General features: G+C 40.6%; 2 protein-coding genes across 8 annotated transcripts in view; one reads left to right on the top strand and one right to left on the bottom strand.

Moving 5' to 3' along the window:
• The window catches only part of LOC104650944 (uncharacterized), a 413,896-nt gene extending 399,418 nt beyond the window's left edge, over positions 1-14,478 (top strand). For 5 of the 6 annotated variants that reach the window (XM_074389849.1, XM_074389848.1, XM_074389847.1 and 2 more), the window contains one exon: positions 421-14,478. The gene's annotated coding sequence lies outside the window, so the exon portion shown is untranslated. The remainder of the gene's footprint in view (positions 1-420) is intronic. The other variant, XM_074389850.1, reaches the window with a different exon arrangement.
• The window catches only part of TNFSF4 (TNF superfamily member 4), a 111,123-nt gene that overhangs the window by 18,730 nt on the left and 77,665 nt on the right, over positions 1-14,728 (bottom strand). The window contains exon 2 of one of the 2 annotated variants that reach the window (XM_003925356.4): positions 5,137-5,298. In XM_003925356.4, coding sequence (XP_003925405.3) covers positions 5,137-5,298 — 162 coding nt within the window. Of the gene's footprint in view, positions 1-3,467; positions 3,549-5,136; positions 5,299-14,728 lie in introns of those variants that run through there. The other variant, XM_010336114.3, reaches the window with a different exon arrangement.

Genomic DNA, 14,728 nt, shown 5'->3' with positions numbered 1-14,728 from the left:
ATATGTAAAACAATAAATAAATAAAAAAGAATTGGAAGGCCAAGGTGGCCAGCTCCTAGATGAGGCTGGGTCCCAAGCAGCCGAGGTCAGAGAAGAGGAACGGAGAGATTGTACCCATAGATCTATGCCTAGAGCCTTTCTGCTTGTTTCCCAACTCTCTACTGTGTGTGTATATTTGTGTCTGTATGTACATACATGTGCAATATTTTTCAGTATCATCCCCACCCTAATTATTCTGTCCTATTTTGAGTACCTGGATCAAAACATTTATCTGAATATTTCATTTAGAAAATATCATCACTGTGCAAATAGTGAATAATATTAGCTGCCCCTGATATTGTTCATTCTCTTATATGTGGATAAGCACTTGACTGCCTGAGAATAGTTTTCTAATATTTTTTTCTAATCTTACTTCTTCAGGAAAAGAAGATTCGCTGTCTTCAAAGCACGAGAATGGTTACTTTTACAGTGGTGCCCCCTAGTGCCGATCGGATTAGACTCACTTTCTATATTTGCCAAAATACAGACCACACAAGAGAAGCAAAATTTGGAGAATTTACAATGTTGGTAACTTTTCCTGCATTTTCTTTAGCGTAGGAGAGAATGAAGCATGTTCCTTTACCATGATTCACAAGACCCTTTGTGAAATGCTTTCCACCCCCACCCCCAGCTTTCCAGCTTCACCTCCACCACTTTCCTGCCAGAACACTTAACTTCAGTTATTCGGAACAACTTGCCATTCCTGCTTAGTAAGCTGTCCGCCCCTACCTACCCATTCCCATCCTCCTGTCTGCTTAAAGAATTTATTCTCCTTCTTCTAGTATCAGCTGAGGCATTATCTCTTCCCCTAGGTTTTCCTGACTCCCCAGAAGACTGAGGCAGCCCCTCCCTCCTCCCTGCTCTCCTCCTCCCATTGTCCCTCTAGCATGTCACTCTTTTGTCCCCACCCGGCATCTTGACTGTGAGTGCAAATAGTTCAAAAACCTTCTCTAAGGGACGTTTATATCTCTCATGCCTCAAACAGTGCCTAGCACAAGTAATCACTCAATGTAAAAAAAAATCAGTGTAAGGATGGCTCGCTTGATAATAGGAAGAACTGTAGTGTAGGAATCAGGAGTTTCTGGTGAATTAATCACTAATGGTTCACCTACCCTCTCTGGGTTTCTGTTTTCTTATCTGTAAAGAAACTATGTCTAATACCTGCCCCAAATCCAGTGATTCTTAACCCAAAATGCCTTATGACAAGCCAGGTCAACTTCAGATGTTGTTTTAATTCTCAAAGGTTTGCTTATGAAAAGCAAATACAAATGCCTTTGAAATTATCTTATTTGCAGGTCTATTATTAAAAAAGAAGTTCTAAAAGGTTGCTAAATTACATGGTGACATTGAAATTAAGCTAATATGAAACAAGATTTTTTTTTTTCAGGCAAACTCCTATTTCTCTTATTAAATGATACAAAGAAAGGTCCAACTTGTAGCCCAAAACTTCATTAAGAAACTATGAATTCTAATTCTGGCTCTCACTGATACAGAACTGGTCAACTCACTTTTTTTTTTTTTTTTTTGAGATGGAGTTTCGCTCTTGTAACCCAGGCTGGAGTGCAATGGCGCGATCTCGGCTCATCGCAACCTCCACCTCCTGGGTTCAGGCAATTCTCCTGCCTCAGCCTCCTGAGTAGCTGGGATTACAGGCACACGCCACCATGCCCAGCTAATTTTTTGTATTTTTAGTAGAGACGGGGTTTCACCATGTTGACCAGGATGGTCTCGATCTCTTGACCTCGTGATCCACCCGCCTCGGCCTCCCAAAGTGCTGGGATTACAGGCTTGAGCCACCGCGCCCGGCCCAACTCACTTTTTAAGTGCCTCCACTTCTGTTTTTCTCAGCTGAAAAAGTGTTAAGAATGTAAGCCTGTAACAGTGGGAATTGCTGAAAAAAAGTATCACTAAAAGCCTTCACATCTTTGAGGGTAACAATAAAGGTGATATGAATCTTGGAAGAACCAAGTTTCAATGGCTTCAGTGAGGTTTCTCAGGCCTTATAGGTCAGCTTTTACTGCCTTTGTTCTGTAGCTGAAGTTTCAGGTAAGAGTGGAATCCTGACAATTTAAGTGGATATCTCAATATAATATCCAAACAATGTGTATTGATTTTAGTGGCAGGAGCACAGAATTATATACCTGGTGTCATGAATATTCTTATAGGGCATTCACTGCTTTTCCTTTTCTAAATAGTGTGTTTTGCTAATCTGGAATGGGTCATTTAGATATGTACAGAATATATAATTTAAGTATAGAAAAGTATATATATGCAAATTTGATTCCCCCCAATCCCTTCTCAGGAGCCAAGAAATCCATAAGCTCAAACACAAAAAATCTATTAACTCATATTTTATATTTCTCAAATCCTTATATTCCTTCTATGAATATATAAACTATATACTCACAGGAGATTGAGCTGGAAGACATCTTATTGATCATCTGATCCAACTTTCTCATAATACAGATGATAAAATCAAGGCCCAAAGAGGAAAGTAAATTAGATGAGGAGTGGGTAGGTCTCACTTTTTTTCTGGCATCTTGAAAACAAAATCGTCTGCATTTCATGTATGTAAATAGACCTAACCCAGTGATGAGGAAACAGAGGCTACCAAATAAACGTAATTGACGGGAAAGTTGACTGCTGAATGGAGCTTAGTAGCTATGTCTGTATTTACAGAGTCATTCATGTAGGCAATTATTTTATAAGGCTAAAAAATTCAATCTAAGAAATAAAGGGAAAATCATAATTATTTCCCAAAAACCTTTCTCCTGCAATAAAAAAGATCCAATTTAACTGGGTTAAATGGTGAGCATTCCAGCTCTGTTTCACCTCCAGTACACATCACTGTAACTTTATGTCTTATAAAAGTAGAGGTTTGACTTGCCTCACCACTACCAACACCGCCACCACCACCCCTTCAATCCCTCAATCAAAATTCCAAACAGAATTGTAGATGAGTTTTAAACGGCTACTAGTCTATGCCTCTTCTTCAAGAGCTGCTGTACAATGTTCTCTCTCAATCACTCTGTCTTTGTCTCTCTCAAACACACACACACACATTGCTGCTACCACTGCCACCAACACTATTTGGTAAACCATCAGGTTCTACGGAAAAGACATACAACCCATCTATGCTATCCTTCTCATAATAAAGTGTAAGTAACAAATATAATATTAAATATAAGGACCCATTGTGCTGTCCCATATCCTATAACAATATAAGAAATTACATTAGCTAGAGATTTAAAAAATTTATAATTAACATTAAGTGAAGAATTTCAAATATCTGTGCAAGAAAAAACATCTATATTCAGAGTAGAAAGGAGCATGTTTCTTAAGCAAACAACTCAAATATACCACCTATGTCTTGCTTCCATCTCTGTTCCAGGACTACAGAAGCTAATTCTCCCCTAGAGATCACTCACCATCAGGTTTGGGGTCCTAGAAACGAGCGCCCAGCTTTTCTTCCCACAGCTTTCCTTCTGTCCCAGAGTTGCTGGATGACTTGTCAGAAAGGACCCCCTGTTTTTCTCAACATCTCCTGGGTATTGATAGTCCAAGGTGACCCCAACCACCAGCAAGCTGTACGTCTGTGTTTCACCTTTTGCTCTCTCCTGCTCAGAGCCCTTGTGCAATCAGTTAGCCCTGAATGGAGCCATGTGTCCTGTGTTTTATCATCCCATGGTGTAAGGAAATATGTAACACTGTGGTTGTTTGAAAAAGCACTCTCAGGGCTCCCAGACTTGGTGAATGCACTCAGCTGTTCTATTTTCGGTTACTCTCTTTGTTTTCTTCTCAAAAGAGCCTAATTCCGGTCGATGTCTTAGGCATCCGGTCGATGTCTTGGGCATCCTGCCATGGACACCTTGCTCTTCCCCCACACCCTCTCCTCGAATCGCCTACTTTAATTGCAGCCTAAGAGTTCTGCAAGAAGACCGTAAACGTGTGCTGCGATGAAGAGAGGATAAGTGTACTGTCGTGCTCACTGGTCTGCAGCCCTGAGCGTGACACCGGCAACACTTCTGGAATTTGGAGACACGAGCACTCTCTGTGGTCCGGTGATCACAACCACACACACTCTCACCAGCCTCCGTGCACTGAAAACCCTATTTCCTGTAGGCAGACAAGCCCAGGCATTTGCCAAGACTGCTCACGTCCTTCTGGTTTAATTGGAGGTTCTTAGTCTCAGACAAGACCATCAGAAATCAAAGTTTGTACTGCCTGACCTTTATCAGGGAGAAACATTTCTAACCCAAAACAACCAGCTGGCGAAACAAGATTATCAGACTAGCCCCAGCAAAGGAACATGAGGAGAATATTTTTTCTCCAGCAGCATCCTCTGCAGTGAAGAACATCCTTGAATAAGAAAAAATAATGTAAAAGCGAAAAGTGTGGAACAAGAATAAAGTGAAGGAAAAATGGGAATATTTTAATTAAGTGGGGAAAATACTAGAAAGAATATCCTACTACATGATGTATTTAATAAGGTGGGAAAAAGATGAAATGATGTCTTTAAGTTGTGACAGGCAGAGATAGATTGTGAGAAGCAATATCTGATTAAATCATTGGAGTGAATGAGTGAACACATAGGCGTACACATGCACACACACATTGCTGCCCTATTAATTTGATACTTTCCACATTATTTAAAAACAAACTCACCCTGCAGGTCTATAGAGTTTATGAATATTATGGGAAAGTAAAACTAGTCTCTTTCTTATTTCCTTTTAATATGAATTGCCTGATCAAACACATGACTATCACAATGGATAGACCAGGTAGATCAGTGACTTGAAGCTTCAAAGTGACAGCTTATAAAGGGATAATACCAGGATTCTTGCATTGCAAAGAAAAAGAAAAAAAATCTAGAAGCAGTGACTCTGCCCTACCTCCACTCTGCCCTACCACTGCCACTGCTGAAAAGAAGGAAGGAAAGGAGAGACAGAAGGGCGTTTAACCACACTTTACGATTGCTGTGGGGAGGGGAAAAAAAACTCAACAATTTTAGCATAAAGTTATGTCCAAGTGACTGCACTGTTGAAGCTGCCATCAGCAGGAGCTGGTGGGAAAATAACGCCCAGTGGTGCATCTTACCTGAAGAGCAGAGAAGTGCAGGCAGATGTAGGTGAGGCACAGGAGCAGCCCCAGTCCCTGAATTACAGAGGCCACCAGCAATAGCTTGTTCCTCTCGAATCTTGGCCTGGCTGCATTTCCCGCATTCTCTTCCAGGGGCTGGACCCTTTCCATCTTCACAATCTGAGTAGAGGGAAGATGAAGATATGAAAAAGGGGAACCTGGGATAAAACTGATGTTTTCCCCACAAAGGAGGAGGTAAAGACAAAACAAAGCCTATCAATCAGAAAATAGGCAAAGGTCCCAGGACCAGAGATAAAAGGCGATTGAAAGAGCAAAGCGGACTCTTCTCAGTTTTAACGCTGCAACTTTTGCAGGCAGGCGGGGGAACTTCTTTGTGACTAATCTGAATTTCCCCTTTACTTTCTTTCTTTTTTTTTCCTCTGGGCTAACAGGGAGTTGTTTTTGTGGCATTCCAGTTCTGATTTGAGTGACTGTGAAATGACAGTCATAAAAGTATGCTATTTTCTTAACTTATTGCACCAGTAACAAATTGTGGGTCACTTGGTAAAGATAAAAATCATCATCCGTTGATGTAGGAGCTCATATACCCCTTACCCAAGGTGTCTTAAATCATAGAATAGACTTAGGGGAAATGATGGCCCAAGATTCTTATCTGCACTTTACTATGTAACTAAACATTGAACCCCTCTTACAGATTCAGAAAGAAAGCACACCCAGATCATTCTCAAATGAAAAAGACAAAACAAGAAAATAGGACAGTGGGTCATGTAGAAGTAAAGGAGTGAGATCCTCTGGTTGTAGTCTATTGCATGAAAATAAGCTGCCATTGTTAAAGCATTTACTATGTGTCAGGCACTGCGTTAGATGGCCTCGCAATATTTTTCGCCTTTAATCCTTTGAGGCAAATTCAATAGACAATTATATGACTAATTTTCCGCACACCAGAAAAGACGCAGAAGGGTATCCTTTCTCCCTTCCTTCCAGTTTACATCTTTCCCATCCATAATTTTCCCATGAATGAACAAATGAATAGATGGAAATAAACTTTGAAGATTGTTTCTTTTGGGAGGCCAAGGTGGCGGATCACGAGGTCAGGAGTTAGCGCCTGGCCAACGTGGTGAAACTCCATCTCTACTAAAAAAAATACAAAAATTTAGCCAGGCATGGTGGTGCATGCCTGTAATCCCAGCTACTCGGAAGGCTGAGACAGGAGAATCGCTTGAACCCAGGAGGCGGAGGTTACAGTGAGCCAAGATTGCGCCATTGCACTCCAGCCTGGGTGACACAGCAAGACACTGTCTCGAGAAAAAAAAAAAAAAGTTTCTTTCTTTGAGGTCGTGGCTGGCCTCAGAACTTGGAAAGTAAGAGTTATAAATAGACACCAGGTACCCTTTACCACTAAAATAAACAATACAATGAAATAAATGATAAAACTTACTTATATTGTCAAGTTCAAATTGGCAAATATTTATTGAGTACATTGTATGAGCCTGGAACTGTACAGGACAACATAGGGATGCTGGGGAAGGGCTGTTTAAGACAGAATTGTCTCTCTTCTGTGGCCAAGTATGTGTCTCTGAGCTCCCCATAAGGTGCTCGACAGTTACATAAAGAAAGGAGGGAGAAATATTCTGGATATTGACAGTATGAACTGTTATACGCCACTTGGTTTCACAGAAAAAAAAATGGCAGTGAGGCGTATTTACAAGAAAAAGTTTGTGGAAAATGTGAAGTACAATTTATCACTATGATATTTATTAATCTATTAAAATATGAATTAATACCTTCACTACAATATTTATGCCTTGTGTTTGGAGAATATATTGGTCTTCAGAAATTCAAGTTTCATCTAAAAGACAAGGCAACTAAGGCACAATATCATAGACTCCAAGCCAAAACTAGCAATCAAGTTCTATCCAAACGTATTTGTCATAGTCCTGTGACCAAAGCATCTGTTACACATAGGGTATGGAGAAAAAAGTTGGAGGAAAAATCAGTGCGTAAAGCCCAAATCTTGTGTAATAGTTCATTATAATTGAGCCTTAAAATCAGTAACTATTTACTCATCAATTTTCAAAAAATGACTGGGAGTCACAGCAAAAAAAACCTAGAAACTAGAAATAAACTGAAAAAGAAATAGGAAAAACTATTCATGCTGAAAATCACAGATGATATTTTCAAATAACTGTCAAAAAACGAAAAAACAAACATTTACCACGCACCTACTTGTGCCTTAAGCAGCATTTCTTCTCACTGTTAATATCATGGCTCCAAGGAAGAAAAATCTTTGCACAGAGTCATCTATACCCACATTTAGGCCTACGCTTCAATGGCTCTCCTCTCATCTGCCTTGTCCTGTCCTCCTACTACCATATTTTGCCTAGTTGTAATTTTTGTTGATGTTTAAATGATTTTTATACTTGTTTCTTTTTTTAATTGAACACATTTTCACAGCTTCTTCACATTCTTTGTGGAAAGAGATCACACACACACACTTGGGCTGGAAGTTCCAGGCACGACCTTTTGATAATACTGTCTAGGCATTCCAAAGTTCATCACTGGGCTGTTCCAGCATATGAACCAATGAAACCACTATTAGAGTTATCATTGCTGGCCTTTCAGTCTCAGGCAGATCGGCATCTTCAAAACATTTTGCAAAAAACAGTTTAAATGTTTTTAAAGGGGTCAAATGCATTACTGAATCTATCAGAAATTTTTTTGCATTTGTATTTATTTATTTATTTTGGAGACAGAGTCTCGTTCTGTTGCACTGGAGTACAGTAGGGCAATCGTAGCTCACTGTAATCCAGAACTCCTGGGCTTGAGAGATCCTCCCGCCTCAGCCTCCCAAGAAGCTAGGACTATAGATATGCACCACCAGGTCTGGCAAATTTTTTTTTTTTAATTTCTTGTAGAGACAGGGTCTCGCTATGTTGCCCAGGCTGGTCACAAACTCCTAGCCTTGAGCAATCCTCCTGCCTTAGCCTCCCAAAGCACTGGGTTTATAGGCATGAGACATCAAGGCTGGTGGCAATTTTTCTTAAAGTATCTCACAAATATTAAACACATAAACACACCAGAACAAACCAGCCTTAAAGCCACAGGATGGCTTTATTTAATAACCATTAACCTCCTAAATGAACAGCCATTTCAAGACTACAGAAAATATGGAAAAGAAAAGGGCTTTGACCACTTACAAGTTACCTCATGTTCAGAAAGAAGCAAAAACATTTGGGGGTTTTTTGCTTGGAGGGTTTTGTTGTTGTTTGGATTTTTTGGTGTCTGGGTTTTGGTTTTGGGGTTTTTTTGGTGCTAAAAATCTACGTTTTTCATTTATCTCTAAGTCAGATATTCTGTCAATTCAACAAGACTGACCCAAATACTAGAGGAAAAGACACGAACAAAACACATTTTTAGTCCTCCGGGAGGTCACAGATGGGAAAGCAGAATGTCCACAGCCTGGAAAGTGCGGGGTCCTAAGTGTCAGTTCGGGAGAAAAGAGTGTAGGGGACAGGTGCTAATGTCCACTGGAATTAGGACACGAACAGCTTCCTTGCGATGAATCAAGTCAATCTGGGAGACACGAGAAGCAGAGTGAGGGCAGTGGAGCCTGTTTGTGCAGTGTCAGTTCGGGGAACTGCAGCTGAAGAGGAGGATGGTGAAGGAAAGTGGCGACTGGAGAAGAAGCCGAGAAGAAGCTGTCGTAAATGGACTTTTGTTACAAGTTAAGGACTTGGGATTTCATGCTGCAGCCACCAGGAAACATGGAGAGGTCTGGAGCCAACTGTGATGTGATTACATTTTAGAATTTAAAAAAAAAAAATCACTCTGACAGAGGGAAATAGAAATGGCAGGTACTTCAGGAAATAATTCTAGAGGGGCAAAAAGAGAAATGGCAGGGTGGGATCAAGCTGGTCAACGGGGAGACATTTTCAGGGTGTTCTGTGCCACCTGAGGGAATGAATGAGATCTAAAATCCCACCTCTGCAGTCAGGTCTGTAAGCCCTTCATCTTGGCACAGGAGGTTTCCTCCTGTAGGAAGGGACACATTTATCATCCCACAAAGGTGTACTTTGCTTCCCCAGCCCTGAACAAAGGGCTGTACCCATTTAAATGCAGGCTCCTTTTTAAATTTATAAACCCATAGGGGGTGCCTTGTTCTAAAACACACAAAGACAGTGGTATAAGCTAGAAACCTTGAGTTTGCAATGATTCAAGTGTGAAATAAGGTCCTAAACTAAAGCAGGGAGGATACGAGAAGACATTTACAGTGGCTCTTCATTCACCAGACATTGTGAGAGCATACTCAGTGCCAATCTCTGAGCATACACAGGGAGTCATAGATAAGCTCTATGAGCATACACAGAGAGTCACAGATAAGCTGTGCTCTGGGACAAGTGACGTGGGAGGTGACAGAAAAAATGCATTTTCAAATGTCAAAATCTGATGTGCAATCTGCCTTCTCAACCTACTCTGGATCCTAATATCACTGTCCTGATTAATGTTTTTGTACTCCAGCCCCTCGAAATCCAAGAATCAACTTTGAATCCTTTTTGTTCCCAGTCATCAAACTTTGTAGACTAGCCCTGCAATGTAGTTTATACTTTCCTCTCTTTGCCATTCTTACTGCTTCTAATCCAAATTCTTACTACTCCCTTACCTGAGCTCCTGCAGTCAGCTCTCCAAGCATCCTGGCACAGGAGGTTTCTTCCTGCAGGAGCTCCAAGTTTTTCTTCCAAACTTATCTCCCTCTATTTTCTTGTCATTTCTAATATTCACTCTGCCTCAAACACCCTTACCCTCCGCCTCTGACTATCAAAACCCTGCACATTACACACTTCCCCATGGAGGGCTGCCCTGTGAGGTAGTCAGCTTGCCGTGTTCTAGACGTGCTAAACAAAAATCTTGAAGAGATTCTGTTCAGAGAATTCTAGCATTGAGTAGAGGATTTGTAGGATCCATGGTTCCCAAAGCGTAGCTGATCATCTGAATCACTAGGAGAGCTTTTGAATGATTCTGATTCCTAATTCCTTCACTCTAGAAATTCTGATTCCATGGGTGTCTTAGTCTACTTTGTGTTGCTAGAAAGGAATACATGAGGCTGGGTAAACTGTAAGGAAAAAGGGTTTATTTTGGCTCACAATTCTGATGGCTGCAACATTCAAGGTTGGACAGTTGCATCTCGTGAGGGCCTCACGCTTCTCCTACTCATGGTAGAAGGTAAAAGGGAGCTAGAGTGTACAGATAGCACATGGTAAGAGAGAAAGCAAGAGACAAGAGGGAGATGCCAGGCTCTCTTTAACAACCAGCTCTTGCAGGAACTAATAGAGTGAGACCTCACCGCAAAGGGAGGGCATTAATCCATCCATGAGGTACCTGCTTTCATGACCCAAACACTTCCCATTAGGCCCCACTTCCAACACTGGAGCTCAAATTTCAACATAAGGCTTGGAGGGGACAGACATCAAAACCATAGCAGTGGCCAGGCGCGGTGGCTCAAGCCTGTAATCCCAGCACTTTGGGAGGCTGAGGTGGGTGGATCACGAGGTCGAGAGATCGAGACCATCCTGGTCAACATGGTGAAACCCCGTCTCTACTAAAAATACAAAAAATTAGCTGGGCATGGTGGCGCATGCCTGTAATCTCAGCTACTCAGGAGGCTGAGGCAGGAGAATTGCCTGAACCCAGGAGGCGGAGGTTGCGGTGAGCCGAGATCACGCCATTGCACTCCAGCCTGGGTAACAAGAGCGAAACTCGGCCTAAAAAAAAAGAAGAAAAAAGAAAACCATAGCAGTAGGTTTGAAGTGACGTCTTTTGAAGTCATATTTCTAAAAGAGTCCCTAAGAGCCAAACTTGTGAATCTCCCTAAATGACCACTTACGGTCTCTTTCACCATTACTTTCTATGATAGGAAGCCTCACCCGGATTTCCCAGAAGAATGCAGCTGTTATCACCTCTGTGTTGAGAGTATTTATTATGCTCTGTTTCATCTTGTAATTATTTAAATCTATTTCAAGGTTGAGGGAGGAGGTGGGGATAATTAATAGGTACAAAAAAAAAAGAGAAAAAGAAAGAATCAATAGCCCTACTATTTGGTAGCACAATAGGGTGACTATAGTCAATAATAACAGTATATTTTTAAATAACTAGAAGAATATGATTGGATTGTTTGTGACTCAAAGGATGAATCCTTGAGGGGATGGATATCTCATTCTCCATAATAGACTTATTTCACATTGCATGTCTGCATCAAAATATCTCACATACCCCATAAATACATCACATAGTACATCTACTATGTACCCACAAAATTTTTTAATTAATTTAAATAAAAAATAAAAATGAAATTTCAAAAATATACATACATAAATCTATTTCAGTCTCCCCCATGATCCTGCAAGTTCCTGAGTTTAGGAATCCTCTACTGTACTCTCACAGGGCAAAACTGAATTTGCTGCAATAGTGCTGAAACACACTGTTCACAGGACCAGAAATAACGAGAGTCTAAACAGTACTGAAAACGGCACTATTAAATACAGAAGTCTTCTGGTAGCTGGACTTTGATCTTAGAGGTGAAAGATTAGCAAATCTGAGATGTGTACTTTTCATTGAAACCGGATGCACACCATTAGTTCAAATACAAATGTGAACTTGTGTGATGATATTCCATTTGGGTTTCAGACTCATTAGTCTCTCACTTGTCAACCCCTTTTCCTCTGGTGCCAGTTTTCCCTTTCATTCTTCATATTGCTTAGTTTTTTTTTTTTTAAATCTTGACCACTGTCAGTTATTTTAGAGCATGATGACAGATTCTAAAACTCAGCAGCACAAACAGCCACCAAAATTTTTCTCTGTATGGAACTATTCCCATGATGTACCACACCATTACAGAAAGCATGTATTTAGACTGACTTTTGACACACACAAAATTACATTTTAAATTGTGTACTTGAAATATGTGTGCAACGCCAAGAGCATATAAAAATCTATAAGGGGCTGGGCGCAGTGGCTTAAGCCTGTAATCCCAGCACTTTGGGAGGCCGAGGCGGGTGGATCACGAGGTCAAGAGATCGAGACCATCCTGGTCAACATGGTGAAACCCCATCTCTACTAAAAATACGAAAAATTAGCTGGGCATGGTGGCGTGTGCCTGTAATCCCAGCTACTCAGGAGGCTGAGGCAGGAGAATTGCCTGAACCCAGGAGGCGGAGGTTGCGGTGAGCCGAGATCGCGCCATTGTACTCCAGCCTGGGTAACAAGAGCAAAACTCCGTCTCAAAAAAGAAAAAAAAAAATCTATAAGGGTACATTTTCAACTCACATAGGATATAAGCACTTTTCTTTTTTGAAAAAAATCAACTTTATTAAAATATAATTTTGGACAATAAATTGCATTATTTAAAGTGTACAATTAGATAAGCCTTCACAATTGTACACATTCAGGAAACCACCAACACAATTAAGATAAAGAAACTTAATTCTTCTTCAAAAGATAACTTTCTTTAAATAGAAATCATTCCAAAAGCAAATTTATGCTGAATACATGAGACACTAATCCCCTCATTTTTGCAAAATAAACTTAATGGAGTATAAATTAGAATTAATTAGCATAAACCTATGTTTCTCAGTTGAGGGTAGATTTGCCCCCTGGGGATCATTTGAAAATATCTAGAGACGTTTTTGTTTATCTGGATTGGGGGCAGGGTGCCACTAGTATGGATAGAGGCTGGAGATGTTAATAAACATTCCACTTGGGATAGCTCACCACCATCAACAACAAAGAACTATCAGCCTAAAATGTCAAGAGTGCTGAGGTTGAAAAACCTTGATGTAGATACATCCATCCGCATAACTGATTAGGAATGAGGCGGTGCAATATTCACTCTGAGTTTTTGCATATACTTATTGTAGTCTCTGAAACATCTCCCCATTCCTCAGTAACCACCCTATGAGGAGGGTACTATTTTTCCTCCCCATTTTACAGTTGAGACAAACTGAGGCTTAGAGAGATGAACTGACTTGGCCGAGGTCACACACTGTACACGGCAGAGCTGGTATCTGAATCCAGCTTTGTTTACTCTGGAACCTGTTCTTAAACTGTGTGTGACATTAATCTTTGATCTTTTTAAATAAATATAAGTACTGCGTCCAGCCTGGACGCCCAGTAAACAATCTAAGCAGATATTAATAGGCAAAATACACACAGCTACTAATCCAATAAGAAAAAAAAAACTTTCATGTCAATTCAATCAAGGGTGTTCAATCTTTTGGCTTCTCTGGACAACATTGGAAGAAGAATTGTCTTGGGCCACACATAAAATACACTAACACTATCGATACCTAATGAGCTAAAAAAAGACTTGCAAAGACATCTCATAGTGTTGTAAGAAAGTTTATGAATTTTTGTTGGACTGCACTGAAAGCCATCCTAGGCCACTGCTTGGGCAAACTTAAATTAGATCCTTGCTTTTCAGATCATTGGTGAATGGGAATAGATCTTCATTTAGTGTGTACTTTCTCTGTGTCAGGCACGAAAGCTTTCTTTCATTCAGTCCTCCTGGGAACACTCTGCCTGGTTATTACTAACCACATCTCTAACACAAGGAACCAGAATCTCAGGGTAACCTAACCACAACAGCACTGGGATTTAAACCAAGACCATCTGGGTTTGCCTATCTGCTTAACTGTACCAAACCACTCAATAGCTAGTGTGATGGCCTGAATGTTTGTGTTCCTGCAACCTCCACCCCAAATTGATGTGTTGAAGCCCTACCTCCAATATGATTGTATTTTAAGATGGGGCCTTTGGAAATAATTAAGTCATGAGGGCAGGGCCTTGGTCTGATGGAATTTGGGGACTTTATAAGAAGAGACACCAGACAGCTTGAGCCATCTCTTTCTCCACCAAGTGAGGACACAGCAGGAAGGTGGCCATCTGCAAGCCAAAAAAAGAGCCCTCACCAGAGCTCAGCCATGCTGGCACCCTGACCCAGAGTTCCATCCTCCAGAACTGTGAGAATCTATAAATTGTTGTTTAAGCACCCAGATTATGGTAATGTGTTATGGCAACCCAAGAAGACTAAGACAGCTGGAAATTATAAACATTGTACCAAAAGAACCTTGTTTCTTGAAGTTTCTCTACCTTCTTGTGTGACAAGAATTTTATCCTGTTATCTTCGGTGTCCTTATAAGAATGTCTTTTCTTAAATATCTTTCCTATTTTGGAACTAGAATAAATAATCTACATAATAGGCCAGGCAGCATGTCTAGACAGAGTAGACCCTAAGCAAATATTATGGTGTTGCTTTAAACAAATAAACAAACAAACAAAAACCTGTAAGGCTTTCCAGTGTTTATTCTTTCCCTAGCATACGTTGCATTAAACCTCTTAAAGCTTTCATCAGGTCCAATCCGCCATCAATATCCTTATCCCAATCATAGGATGAGACACTGAACCTCCATAAGCTCTAGTTTTAAAACTGCCTCAAATCCCCTATGGCATTTACCTCTTGGGGTTACTAGAGGGTTTACATGGTACAATGTTTACTCCATTAGCACTGTCTTACAAATAAAGGTGCACAATAATTGCA

The sequence above is a fragment of the Saimiri boliviensis genome, chromosome 19, assembly GCF_048565385.1.
Source record: "Saimiri boliviensis isolate mSaiBol1 chromosome 19, mSaiBol1.pri, whole genome shotgun sequence".
Lineage (NCBI taxonomy): Eukaryota > Metazoa > Chordata > Mammalia > Primates > Cebidae > Saimiri > Saimiri boliviensis.
This window is presented reverse-complemented; position numbering and strand designations above follow the sequence as displayed.